Source organism: Octopus bimaculoides, chromosome 4 (genome assembly GCF_046866305.1).
Source record: "Octopus bimaculoides isolate indiv1 chromosome 4, ASM4686630v1, whole genome shotgun sequence".
Taxonomy (NCBI): Eukaryota; Metazoa; Mollusca; class Cephalopoda; order Octopoda; family Octopodidae; genus Octopus; species Octopus bimaculoides.
In genome coordinates, this window is record NC_142931.1 from 20,033,447 (window position 1) to 20,048,556 (window position 15,110).

The 15,110-nt window shown below is 33.9% G+C and overlaps 1 protein-coding gene across 9 annotated transcripts in view; it reads right to left on the reverse strand.

Moving 5' to 3' along the window:
• LOC106881484 (muscle-specific protein 300 kDa) overlaps nt 1–15,110 on the reverse strand; it is an 815,448-nt gene that overhangs the window by 544,094 nt on the left and 256,244 nt on the right. For all 9 annotated transcript variants that reach the window (XM_089350452.1, XM_014931925.3, XM_089350453.1 and 6 more), the window contains one exon: nt 10,146–10,286. In XM_089350452.1, the coding sequence (XP_089206578.1) occupies nt 10,146–10,286 (141 nt within the window). The remainder of the gene's footprint in view (nt 1–10,145; nt 10,287–15,110) is intronic.

A 15,110-nucleotide genomic window follows, 5' to 3' on the forward strand; every position in this document is an offset into this window, starting at 1 on the left:
TAGTGCCATTTTCTGCATTGTATATATATTTGTTAGTCCTGGTGTTTTTATTATGTATTTGTCTGAATATTTTTTTTATCATACCTAATGCACATATTATGATAGGAATTGTTTTTGTTTTTAGACTCCACATTCAAATTACCTCTATTTCCAGGTCTTTGTATTTTGAAAGTTTCTCCATTTCTTTTAGAGAAACATTGTCATTTGTTAGTATTGATACATCGATTAGAAAACATTTATTATTATAATAAGTGTTATTATTATTATTAAGGCAGCACACTGGTAGAATTGTTAGCATGTGGGCAAAATGCTTATTAGCATTTCTTCTGGCTTCACGTTCTGAGTTCAAATTCTGCTATGGTCAACTTTGCTTTTCATCCTTTTGGGGTTGATAAAATAAGAAATGGTTGAGGACTGGGGTTGATGTAATCAAGTAGACCATTCTCCCCAAATTTCAGGCATTGTGCCTATAGTTGAAAGAATTATTATCATTATTATTAAGGTAGTAAGCTGTCAGAATCGTTAGCACACTTGGATGAAATGCTTAGCAGTATTTCATTCATCTTCACATTCCAGGTTCAAATTCCAATCAGTCAAGATTAGAAACCACAGGAGTCAGTGTCTGGTACTACATCAGGGCCTTTACTATTATTATTATTATTATTATTATTATTATTATTATTATTGAGTGAGTGAGAGAGCAATGCATGCCACCAAAGTGACACTGGGGTAAATTATATGAAGTCCAGTATACCCATCATGACTACCTGTCTGATAAGGGTACACCAGGCACACGCATCACAACCATATATGTACGATATGGTGATCTAATATCAAGATAAACAGGGCATGACCTTGCAGGTGGGGGCCAAGCTAGAATTTTCTTCGGGTCGAGTAGCCCATCCCATTCAACAGTTCCCTGAATAAGGGTTGTTTAAGGATATTGAACGAAACACCCATGTTTCCAGGTAAAACAGGTACATGATAACACTTCCAACAGTCAAGATCAGAAGCCATGAGAGTCAGTGTCTGGTTCTGCATCAGGGTATTTATTATCACTATTATTATTATTATTATTATTTTTATTATTATTATTATTATTATTATTATTATTATTATTCCAATAACTAGTGACATTATTCTTATTACATACTCTCACATAATATACAACAAAGTGTAGCTCAGAATATTTTGGGTGTGACCACTGCTTTATTTTTTTTCCTTTTGTATTTTTTCTATTGTATTTAAAGTACTATATACAGTGCTAATCTCTGTATGTTGTGTAAGTCACAGAGTTCTGGTTATGTATTCATTTGAATCTTTTTATAATCTTTCTCAGGCTACCAATTACTATGGATGATAGTTTTATGTTTGAAATCCCTTCATTGTGGACATCACTATTTCCATATCTTTAATTGAAATAATTTCACCAATATCATTTAGGGATACATTGTTTGTTGGAATTGAGATCTCGGTTAGAAGACATTCTTTTTGTTGATTGTCTTCATCGCTAATACCCGAATGAGTTGTTTTAATCTACCTGTCATTGTTAACCAGCATGTTCTGCAATACATTCCAAAATAATCTATAGAAGTCAGTAAGTCTATTTGCTGTGAAGAGTGAAAAGGTTTGATACTCTGGACACACGTATGGTCAAGTAACAGCCAGTAGAATTAAAAAACATAAAGCAAAAACAAAATGATGTGTAATGGCTAAAAGGTAAGAACTTTTGGACCTTTTGACTTCCTTCAGCTATAACATGCTCTCTCTGTTGAAGGACTTATGTAATACAGTTCCATTCATCACAGCAATCAAAGGTATAGAACATTCTTAGATTTTGTAACCATTTATAACGGAAGCACTAGGCCTAAAATTTTGGAGGAAGGGATTAAGTCGATTACATCGACCCCAGTATGTAACTGGTACTAACTTTATCACCACCAAAAGGCTGAAAGGCAAAGCTGACCTCAGAAGAATTCGAACTCAAACCTAATGGTAGACAAAATACCGTTAAGCATTTCACACAGTGGGCTAACAATTTCTGCCAGCTCACCACCTTAATATAATATAATTATATAAAATAATATAATAAATGTGAATGTCAGTGTGTCACACTTTTTCAATTTTACTCTTAGAGGCCATAACCCAACATATCATATCATTTTGGAATCAAGCTGACACACCGTGAGTATATTTAAAACATTCCCGGCCAAATCCAGACCCGCAGTTGTGAAATTTTGGATTCCCAAGTTTACATTTACTGTGATTGTTTTTGGTGATTTTTCTTTATGTGACTCTTTGCGACAAATTTTTTTGTACAATAACAATTTTTATAATCTAAAGGCTAACTCCATGAATAAATTAAAAACATTCTGGGCTGAATCTGGATCTGCAATCCTGAAATCTTGGATTCCTATGTTTTCATTATTGAGATTGTTTACAGCAATTTTTTTTACATGATTTTTTGCGACAAATACAATCATCATTAGGATATAACTCTGGAGGAAGCAATTGCAACACATTCTCCAAAACAAGTCTGTTTGTAGATTTTCCTATTCGGGGTCAGTTGCTTAAAAGCTATACACTAGCTTCAAAGCTGCCCTATTGTGCAACTTTTAAGTTAGTATACACACACGTGTATATGCATACAAGGATATATTTTTTATTGACAAATGTCAATGACATACATGCAGATGATGATGCATACAAGGATATATTTTTTATTGACAAATGTCAATGACATACATGCAGATGATGATGTATGTACATATATATATATATATATGCATTATACATATATGTGTTTGTGTGTGTTTTTTGTACAATTTTGAACTATATTTTATATATAGTTCAAAATTATAAAAATAAAATGCATACACACACACACATTTTATACATATATACATTTTTATACATATACACACATTTTTATGCATATATATATATATATATATATATATAATGCACACACACACAAATATATATATATTTTAATGTACATATATCATCATTTCATATACATGTGTGCTATTGACACCTGTCAATAGGAATGTGATATCCTTGTATTATTTATACAATGTGATATACTTATATATATATATATTCCCAAATAGTTAGAGAGAAAGAAAAAGCTTTTTAACTGCTCTCCTCTCTATATATGTGTGTGTGTGTGTGTGTTTCATGACAACACAAGCCACAATGAAGGAATGCAGAAGTGTTACATACAATAAGTAGGAAGTATAACAGAGAATTCAAACTAGTCTCAAAACCTACGCAGGCAACAACTAAACCATATGGTTTACTATGCAATACTACTTCACTGAACAGTAGTATTATGTTGTCAATCTTCTACAACAGATTTGGATTTAATAAAACAAGTATGAAACATATAAAGGAGATCCATATAAAGGAGATCATTCATTTGACTGTAACATATCTTTACAAATGTCTGTCTGCTCTGATAAAAGAAACCCTTGTTAAACTACACAAAATTTACAATATCCACAATAAATATTTTACTATAAATGCAGACATCATTACTAGAGCTGTGTGAGCTGTGATGGATGCGTAGTTAAAAGGTTTGCTTCACTGCATTGTTATTTTGTTTTGGGGGGGGGGGGGTTCATCCTGTTATTTGGCACTCTTGGACAAGTTCCTTCTACTATAGCCATGGAGTGAATCATACCTTGTCAATAGAATTGAACTTGGTAGATAGAAGCTGGTGAAAGGACACAATACATACACACACACACACACACACACTTTCTCTCTCTCTCTCAAAATATATATATAGAGAGAGAGAGATAGATAGATAGATAGATATATAGATAGATAGATAGATAGACAGACATAGAGAGAGAGAAAGAGATAGATATGTACATGCATGTACATCAATATTTAAACACACACACTCATACGTGTGTGTGTGCGTGTGTGTGTGTGTGTGTGTGTGTGTGTGTGTGTGTGTGCGTGCGTGCGTGCGTGTGCGTGTGTGTGTGCACGTGTTTGCCACAACAACATTGAGTATAAATAGTGTTGTGTTAAGAAGGTAACTTAACTTATCAACAAACAGAAATGGATGAAAGAAGAATCATATTAAAATATGTTCTGTGGGGTGGGGCTGATATAATTGACTAAAATCCTTGAAATTGGTGGGCCCACCAAGGTCACACAGTACAAGAAGTGAAACTAACTAAAGAATAAAAGAATATGGCTCATCTTCCCACCAACAACTTTGGTTGACTTTTTGAATTCAATATCTGTACCACTCAAAAAATTTTGTTGTGCTCAGAATTGTTAAAACGTGGAATAAATTTCCTACATCAAGTTTAGTTGTCAAGATACCACATCCTTTAAAAATTCCTGAAATTCACCAAAACTAATCCTGAGGTGCCGATGTACCCTTTTCTCTTAATAGTTCTTTCATCCTTTTACTCTTTCACTTGCTTCAGTCATTTGACTGCGACCATACTAGAGCACTGCCTTGAAAGATTTTAGTCAAATGAATTGACCCCGGAACTTTTTTTTAAGCCTAGTACTTATTTTATCGGTCTCCTTTGCTGAAGTGCTAAGTTACAGGGACATAAACACACTAACAGTGGTGATGGGGGGACAAACACAGACATAATGACATATATACATACATATATATATATAGATTCAAGGTTGAATATGGTACTTATGCGTAGGCACCCGAATATCGTATTCCAAAATGGATAGGTGATCAAAAAATCAAAAAATAAGCAACACGGATTTCAAAGGTGACATATATATATATATATATATATATATATATATGAAAGCGCTAATCTATAAAACATGTGACATATGAATAAAAGTCTGTAAATCTACAACTATCTAGACATCTGAGTACCTGATTATTATTTTTTCTAATATATAATTCCTGTACATCACCTCCAAACTTTCCAATATATATATATATATATATATATACATGACAGGCTTCTTTCAGTTTGCATCTACCAAATCCACTGACAAGGCTTTTGGTTGGCCCACAGATATATTAGAAGACACTTACCGAAAGTGCTACACAGTGGGACTGAACCCAGAACCATGTGGTTGGGAAGCAAGCTTCTTACCACACAGTCACTCTCCACTTTTTCTGTCTTTCTTGTGTTTTATCCTGTGTACTATGCATGAACTTTTAGCTTTCATTGCTATATTCCTTTACACAATTTATTGCTTTTTCTGTCCCTTTTAAAACTCTTTTTGCAATGAGTTGTAGCCCACCTGAGTTTGTCATTACAATATAGTATACAATGCTACATTGCACTATGTCCAGTCATACTATCTAAAATCATACTTGCAGTGTTAGAAATAAACCAGAGATATTTTAATTATATGCTAGATAAAGCACGTTTGACATCTCAACAAATACTAAATCTTACTAAATTAATACACTGGAATTCAGCAGAACGATGCAATTTACTGAATGTCCAATATTAGTTGCTAGAGAAGTCATAAATCTTTATCAAAATGCATGATGGCTGACATAAGAATAGAATATCACTATCTGAAATGGTGAACTGGCAGAGTTATCAGAGTGTTGGAGTTAACGTCCTGTGGCATTTGTATCAGTTCATGGCACTCTGAGGTATAACTACAGATTGGTACCCCATATCATCACCACCACCACTACTACCACTTTTTACCTCATAACATTCTGAAATATGCATACTTTTTAATAACATTTTGTAGAGCTATGTTTTCAGGAGTGTAAATTACAATTTTCATCATCATTTAGCATCCATTTTTCCATGCTTTCACAGGTCAGATGGAATTTACTGAGTCAGATTTTATACAGCTGGATGCTTTTCCTGTTGCTAACCCTCACTTATTTCCAAGCAAAGCAATATTTCCCTATGGAAACAAACAACATCGCTTACATGACAGTGGTACGAATCTACAATCATCACAATGTCAAGACAAGAATGTACACACACACACACACACAGAGTAAGCTTCTCTCAGTTTTTGTCTACCCAATCCACTCACAAGGCTTTGTTAAGTCCAGCGATGGGATACAGCAGAAGACATTTGCCCAAGGTGCTGTGAGGTGAGACTGAACTCAAGACCACATGGTTTAAAAGCAAACTTCTTAGCCACACAGTCACAGCTGCACCATAACCAAACTGATAAAATTTAAGGAAAAAAAAAATTGGGGGGGTGGGGACTTTTATCTTCTCTCACCAACTTTACCATTACCAAGTTTTGTAATTTTAATATTTGTTGCTTTTTTTTTCCAGATTTATGTTTGAAGAATCAATGTTGCATAGTCTACACTTGCAAAAACATATTTCTGCAAAATATCGTTTGAAAATATGCATTTTATAGAGTTATGAGGAAACAAAGTCAGGAGGGGGTAAATATGATTCAAAACTTTAATGTTTTCAACATATCTGTCATCTACATCCTCAAACACATATCTCTACAAAATTTCATTAGAAAATATTTAGTTCTCAGAATGTTATGAGGTAACATATTCAGCAGGGTGGGGGTACCAAACTGTAGTTGTGCCCATGTCGTCATCGACATTATCTAGTGCCCGTTATCCATGCTCTAAGCTGGAGGGCTGCACCAGGTTCCAATCCTATTTGGCATGGTTTCTATGGCTGGATGCCCTTCCTAACGTCAACCACTCCAAAAGTGTAATGGGTACGATTTATGTGCCACCAATATGGGTGCCAGTTCCATGACATCAGCATCGGCCATGACTATGATTTCATTTGGTTTGGCAGGTCTTTTCAAGCACGGCATATCACCATAGGTCTTGGTCACTTATCATTGCCTCTGTGAGGCCCAACATTCGAAAGGTGCTTTTTACATGCCACTTATGTGATGACAGCATCAGCCATGACTACAATTTCACTGAGCTTCAAATCCTGTACAAGATTGACCCTTTCATGGTCAATAAATAAAATATCAGTCCAGGGATATGGGTTATAGGTTGGTGAAACTGTTGGAGTATCAAGTTAGATGGTTCATACTACAGAAAGGACATACTTGATTATACAGTCTAGAACATATAAAAAGATGGAATGGTCATGGGTAGAATGATTTTGATCATAATTCTACTCTATCAGGGTTCACCTATCAAGTTCCATTATGCTTCATGGATAGTTGTTAAAAATATATCCCACTACAAAACCAGTTACTCCCACAATATGTAAATATTAATTTTGTAAGAAAGCCAACCCACCTACATTAATGTGAGAAAATGGTTATGAAATAAATAAATAATAGATCAGAATAAAAAAAAAATCATTAACAGCTTGCATACATACATTTGTACTCTCACAAGCAAAATTCTAAAGAGATGTGTTGTATGCATGAACACACACAAAACATATAATGTAGTAGCTTATTTTAATTGATTTCTTACATAGGCACAAGGACCCGAATTTGGAAGGGGAAGGATATAAATCAATTATATCGACCCCAGTATTTGAGATAATTGACTAACCCATCCCCACAAGTTTCTGGCCCCGTGCCTATGCTAGAAATTATAGATTTTTTTTTTCTAATTAGCCACTAAACATGTAAAAGCTGAACAAACTAATGAATCATGAGTAACATTCAACATTTGTATCACTGTACTCTGTGTGTGTCCCTTCCCATCTAATAAAGCAACTTGACTATGCAGACAATCCTATTATAGTTTTTGAATTTTCTTCATGCATGGTGTTTTTGATCTACAATGTTGATATACTTGTTTTTCTTCTTCTGTCCACTTTTTATCATTCGCTCCTGCCCCAATATTCCAGCTGTGACCATCTTTTGTTGTGTTTTTTCTGACGTATTACTTTTAGAAAAAAAGCTTGCTAGTACCAGGAGCTAGTGAGTTTACTGCTAGCCAGCTGAAGTATGCTGCTGGAGGCTCATGGGGCAATCCCTCAATAAAGTTCTGACTAGACTTGGAGTTACTGGTGCAAGATGAATGCTGGAACCATGCATTCCATCACTGAAGCCAAAGAGAAAGCTACTACATGATTCAGAATATAAAGGATAGATCCTTGGTTTGTTGCTGCCTGGAGTTACCAACTTTGGTTGGGATCTGATGTTGAAGAGACCCAAAAACCCCTCTAACCCATAAAAAACAGCAGTGGTGATGCATTCTAGATCATCCATGAAACCTAATAATAACTGAGCTTTCCAACATGTTTATTTATCTCTCTTTTTAAGATGAGTAGAAAGTAAATAGAATTATGAACCTTCTTCACTGTATATTGACTATAGAAAATAGTCTAATATTAGGACACATTAGCCCCTGTAGTGAAAAAAAAAATGAACAATTGAGCTTATATGCCCTAATATAAGACTACTTTGTAAAGTCAATATATGGTGATAGCTCATAATTCTATTTAGAAAATTTCACTCACTGCCATTTCCTAATTCATGCAAAATTTGCATACGAGTAGAAAGTAATTTGAGAGAGATTTGGCCGATAAAGATACCAGATCAACTGAACCACATTGTGACTTCTTTTCTGTTTCATGACACTCCCAACAGATACATGCACAACACTGCAGAACATTCCTATAATACCATCCTAAAATCACTTCCGATTAACCTAAACAAACTGAAAATACACACCCACACCCACATAAATAATAACAATAACTTTGTAGCCAACAAATACTCTACTGAGAAATCCACCACCAATGGTAAGTACTAAGGAACAAATATTATACTCCAGCCAAGTCCACAGTACCCGTGTCTCAAAATATGTGGTCATTCGAGCTGCTAGAAATAGCAGCGAAATTTCTTTCAAATACATTGTACCATTTTAAATAAAATAACAAATAAAGATTATAATAATAATAATAATGATGATCTTTTCTACTAAAGGTACACAGCCTGAAATTTCAGGGAAGGAGCTAATTGATTACAGCGACCCCAGTGCTCAGCTGGTACTTATTCCATTGACTGCCAAAAATATGAAATGCAAAGTCAACCTCAGCAGAATTTGAACACATACATATACATATACAACGGGCTTCTTTCAGTTTCCATCTACCAAATCCACTTACGAGGCTTTGGTTGGCCCAAGGCTACAGTAGAAGATACTTGCGCAAGGTGACCATACAGTGAGACTGAACCCACCAGAACCATGTGGTTGGAAATCAAGCTTCTTACCACACAGCTATACCTGCGCCTATATATATATATATATATATATATATATATATATATATATATATATATATACATATATATATATATATATATATATATATATATATATATATATATATATATATATATATATATATATATATATATATATTTATATATATATATATATATATATATATGTATGTATATATATATATATATATATATATATATATATATATATATATATATATATATATATATATATATACATATATATATATATATATATATATATATATATAATTATGTGTATTTTTTCTATCTTAATGAATAAAAATTCTTCTGATAGAATAAATGGGTTAATAGAAACCAATGTAGCAAAGAACACAAAATAACTGTGGTTAGCTCCTGTTTTTAAGGCAGGAACTCCTTGAAATTTTGGGTATTTGAGTATATTTAAGAATTTAAGGATTGGAGAAAACGCATGTTTATAACATGCGTTTTCTCCAATCCTTAAATTCTTATATATATATATATATATATATATATATATTGAGAGAGAGAGAGAGAGAGAGAGAGAGAGAGAGAGAGAGAAAGAGAGTACTAGATCTGTTGGTTACAATGACTAGTTCAACTGATTTCAAATGTATTAGTTGCTTAATTGACAATCAGAAAGCATCTATGGGCTCATTAAACCTGTAAGAAATAGCAGCTAAATTTCTCACTCAAATCACATCCTACCATCTTAAAAAAAGAAGGCCTTATTAGATAATGCAGTCTTAGATATTCCCCTAAAGATAAGATGGTTGCGGCTGGAATATCTTTGATCACAGGTCTTCTGGATCAGGGCAGATCACCCGTGGCAACGCAATAACAACTGATTAACAATGATTAACAATGTACTATAGATAAGTGAGAATGGTCGGTGCTGATTGGGTTAGAGAACAGCAATTACAATTACTAAAATATTTATGAGAGACACAGGAGAAAAACCAGATGATTCTTACCTTTTTCACTTCTAGGTCTTTTTGTGCCAGGTCATGGCCACCACCAACTGGTTCCTTTTCAAGTTCCATTTCTGCTTTGTTTAAGTTCTCCAAAACTTGAAATTTCTGTTCCTCATAGTACTTCCAATCATGAGCAGTTTTCTGGTGAAAAACATTAACAAAAAACGTAAAACGAATCTATCACAATCATAACATAATATTTTGGCTGAATTTTGTTTTCACCAAACAACAAAAGAGTTTGTTCAACAGCTGTTGTCATTATGATAACAAAGAATTTACAACAGGTAAGTTAAGTGGTGTTACTACCCCGATACTTACCTCTCTTTATGCATGCATGGTAAACACACATACAAACATTGGGACAGATATACACATACATTCAAATATACATTACAAGAATTTTAGAAATTATTGATTCACATTTGAAAAAGAGAAATTTAGTTAATACCATGAAAAAATGCATCTGGGACACTCAGTAAAGTAGTTGGCAAATATATAAAGACAACAAAAGTAAAGTACTTTTCAGACAAGAACCTCTTACATGCTGGTAGCATGGCATAATGCACCCAGTACACTCTGTAAAATGATAGGTAAATGAATGAAAGTATATGGAGTATAGAGGACCTTATATCAAGGACAGAGCAGACTCTTTAAGGATAAAATGCAATCACTGCATTCTATAAAATGGTCAAAGAAGGTCATCCAACTATAGAAATCATATCAAAAATGGAATATACAAATGAGAAGTATTCTTGCAATTTATCTAAGGAAGGTAGATATAACCAATATTGTTGATGCTGATGATCTAATTAGGGGGAGAATTGAACATGAATCCACATGGATGGGAGGTAAACTGTATCCTATGTTTTTGTGTTAGCTGTGTGATACAACCCCTTTTTAAGTTATCTCTACAAATTTTCTATAGAATTTAGAGCCAGTACTGAAAGTTACATTCCATATATGAATATGTCGATGTAAACAATGTGACTGAAAATAGAAAGCATAGATAATAGATGAATATGCATGTTTCGGGAGTTATTGCTCCTTTCCAAACACCACATCCAACCCATTAACCATCCGTAAACACATAGCTTTTATATTCCTGAAATATGCTGATACACCCATTACCAATTTTCTTTATCTTCAATCACATTATTTGCATACTCTTACTCTTCTACTTGTTTCAGTCATTTGACTGCGGCCATGCTGGAGCACCACCTTTAGTCGAAGAAATCAACCCCAGGACTTATTCTTTGTAAGCCTAGTACATATTCTATCGGTCTTTTTTGCCGAACTGCTAAGTTACGGGGACGTAAACACACTAGCATCGGTTGTCAAGCGATGTTGGGGGACAAACACAGACACACAAACATACACACACACACACACAAACACACACACAGATATATATATACATATATACGACGGGCTTCTTTCAGTTTCCATCTACCAAATCCACTCACAAGGCTTTGGTCAGCCCAAAGCTATAGTAGAAGAAACTTGCCCAAATTGCCATGGAGTGGGACTGGACCCAGAACCATGTGGTTGGTAAGCAAGCTACTTACCACACAGGCACTCCTGCATAGATGTATTCATATAAGAAATACCCTAAGTTTCAGTGCTGGCTCTAAATTCTACAGAAAATCTGTAGAGATACTTAAAAAGTAGTCTACATGAACATGTTGAAAAAAAAAAAAACTACATATTTTTATTAACCTGGACACTTGAAAGTCTCTTAGACAAATAAAGGAATCATTGTTGTTGATGAATTAACACAATGCTTAGAGAATTGGTCAAAATGCTTTGCAGTATTTAGATCTCCCTTTAATTTCGGAGCTGAACTCCCATCATCGGAACCAACCGTGGTTCTCATTCTTCCAGAATCATTTAACCCCGAAGCATTCACATTACTCTGTCACATGTAATGATCATTCATTCACATTGTTTTGAAATAATCATGTACTAACTCGATCTCTGACACTTCAACGATGCAATTGATTATCTTTAGAATGATATTGTAGGGTAAGTGTGAGAGGCCAGATCTGGCTGGTTCGAACATTAACCAGGTAGAATATTCAGGCCAGACTTGGTAGTTTAAATGCTAAAGAGTAAAATAAGCACCAGTAAAGTACAGCAATCCCTCAACTATCACAGATATTGTGTTCCAAAATCCACGAAGTAGAAACAGTACTGTACTGTATATTTTTTTTTTTATTTTTATAATTTGTATATATTTATTTTATTATAAATGTAAATCAATGCCACAAACTCTTCCAGTTCCAAGCAATGCGGATTTTTGTAGGTGTTCTACCTTTACACTTGCACCAATCTTTTTCAGCCATGTTGGTAGTTGATTGCTGATACTTCGAAGAGCACCAATTATTATTATTATTATTATTATTATTATTATTATTATTATTATTATTATTATCATTATTATCATCATCATCATCATCATCATCATCATTATCATCATTATTATTCAGTAGACTTACTTTATTGCATGCTTTCACTGCACTTCTGAGTACAGCTCTGTGTGTCTTGGATATGTGGTATACTTTGTTTAGGTGTTGTTATTTTTAGCGTATTGAAAGTGCTTTATATTATATAAGATGTTTTCGATGCTTAGCAGTGTTATTTGCTGTATGTTATATATATTCACAAGTCTTGAATTTTTGTTATGTGTTTGTATGTTTTTTTTTATCATACTTATACCTATAGGGATTGTTTCTGTCTTCAGGTTCCACATTCAACTTATCTCTGTTTCCAGATCTTTGCATTTCAACAGTTTCTATTTCTTTTAGAGAGAGACAGTCATGTGTTGGAACTGAAATGTCAATTAGGAGGTATTGTTTCTCTAAAATTTCCTTGATAACAATATCTGGCCAATTAGCCTTGATCTCCCTATTTGTATTATTAGCCTATCCCAGAGTCTGATTGTTTTGTCATTTTCCGAAACCTTCTCTGGTGTATATCAATACCATCTTTTTCCTGTGCTATTATTATTTCTTTTGAAAGCTGACAGAATATCTGTAACTTAATAGTGTTAGGGGTCAAAAATTACACCAAGGAGTAAGAAATTTTTAAATACCCTACCCTAACACAAAAAATATATATAAATACAAATATATATCTGGTTACTCCCAACCACGATAAATCTTTAAATGGTAAATAATAATGGAAACAACAACAACTATGGCCATCAATTTATACAATGGCATAATGACATGAATCACCAATTTAGAAGCCCTCACAAGACAAACAGGATGGTGAAATAAATCTGCTTTTATAAAACTTACATTGTTAGCTTTCAATGACAAAGTAGATTGTAAGAAATGAAGTTATATAGAATAAGATTATCTTTTATATTCTGATATCAAGGCATTATTGTCTACAAACCTACTCGCTCTACTGAAGAGAAATCTTTGGGTACATGTGTATTGTGCGTGTTCATTTAGATAACTCTAAACACCTCAGTGCATGTACACACACACACACACATATACACAGGAATCTGTGTGTGCATGTGTAATGTATGTTGCTTATTCAGATAGCTCTAAACCCCAGTGCATGCACATGCACAGACACACACACACACATACATGTGTGTGTACATATAGATATCGCATGTGCAATGCATGTGCTCATTCATATAACACTAAACTCCAGTGCAAGCACACACACACACACACACATATGCACACACACATACACACACACATATGCACACACTCACATACACATATGCACACACAGTCACACAAAGGAATCTATGGGCGTGTGTGAAATGCATGAGCTAATACAGATAGTTCTAAACTCCAGCACAAGCAAACACACACACACACATACATACATGCATACATGCATACATACATACATACATACATACATACATACATACATACATTCACACACACCACATACGCACACACACATGTATACACAAAACACTAACTTTTCATGAACTAGCCACTGAATTGAAAGAAATCCAATCGTTACCATTCTTTCACTGATGAAACAATGAACCATTTCCTATTTTTACATCAAAGACAACATGATATATGCAGGTAGAGTAACAAAACATTTCAATGGGAAATATTGTTCCAGTATTATATAACCTTCATTTTTTTGTAGTTTATTGTTGTTTTTCTTTAATATTTCTTTGTTTTATTTTTATTATTATCATTATTATTATTATTATTATTATTATTATTATTATTATTATTATCATCATCATCAAGGCAGTGAGCTGGCAGAATTATTGGCACACCAGGCAAGAGGTTTAGCAGCATTTCTTCTGGCTTTACTTTGAGGGTTCAAATTCCATGGAGGTTGATTTTTGCCTTTCATACCTTCAGGGTTAATTAAACAAGTACCAGTTGAACACTGAGGGGGGGGGGGTGTCAATGTAATCAATTAAACCCCTTCCAAACTGTCAAGTCCTGAGCCTATAGTAGAAAGGATTATTATTATTATTATTATTATTATTATTATTATTATACCTCTCTAAGTGTAGACCTGTGAGTTGGAGAGAAAGAATTGGAGAAGGCACTTGCTCCTAGAGTTTCAGGGAAATCTCAGACAGTGGGGTTCTTCAATTATTCCTAGAGGTGTTCCTGTATCAGGAGTACCACATCTCTATCATCCTCCCCTCCTTTTTTCTTCTTTTTTTTTTACCTTTGTATGCTATACATATGTCCCTTCTTTTCCAGTGTATACTATGTATACCTACGTTTTTTCATCATTTCATTATTATATGTAAACCACCACATTTTATGTCTGTCTCTGTATTGTCTCCCTCATCCTTCGCCCTTGAGGCAAATAAATGAAATCATTATCGTATTATTGTTATTATTATTATTATTATTATTATTATTCAATAGTCTTATTTTTATCAAGTGTTTTCACTGAATTACCAAATGCAGCTGTGTGTGCCTTGGGTATGTGGTGTGATTTGTTGTGGTG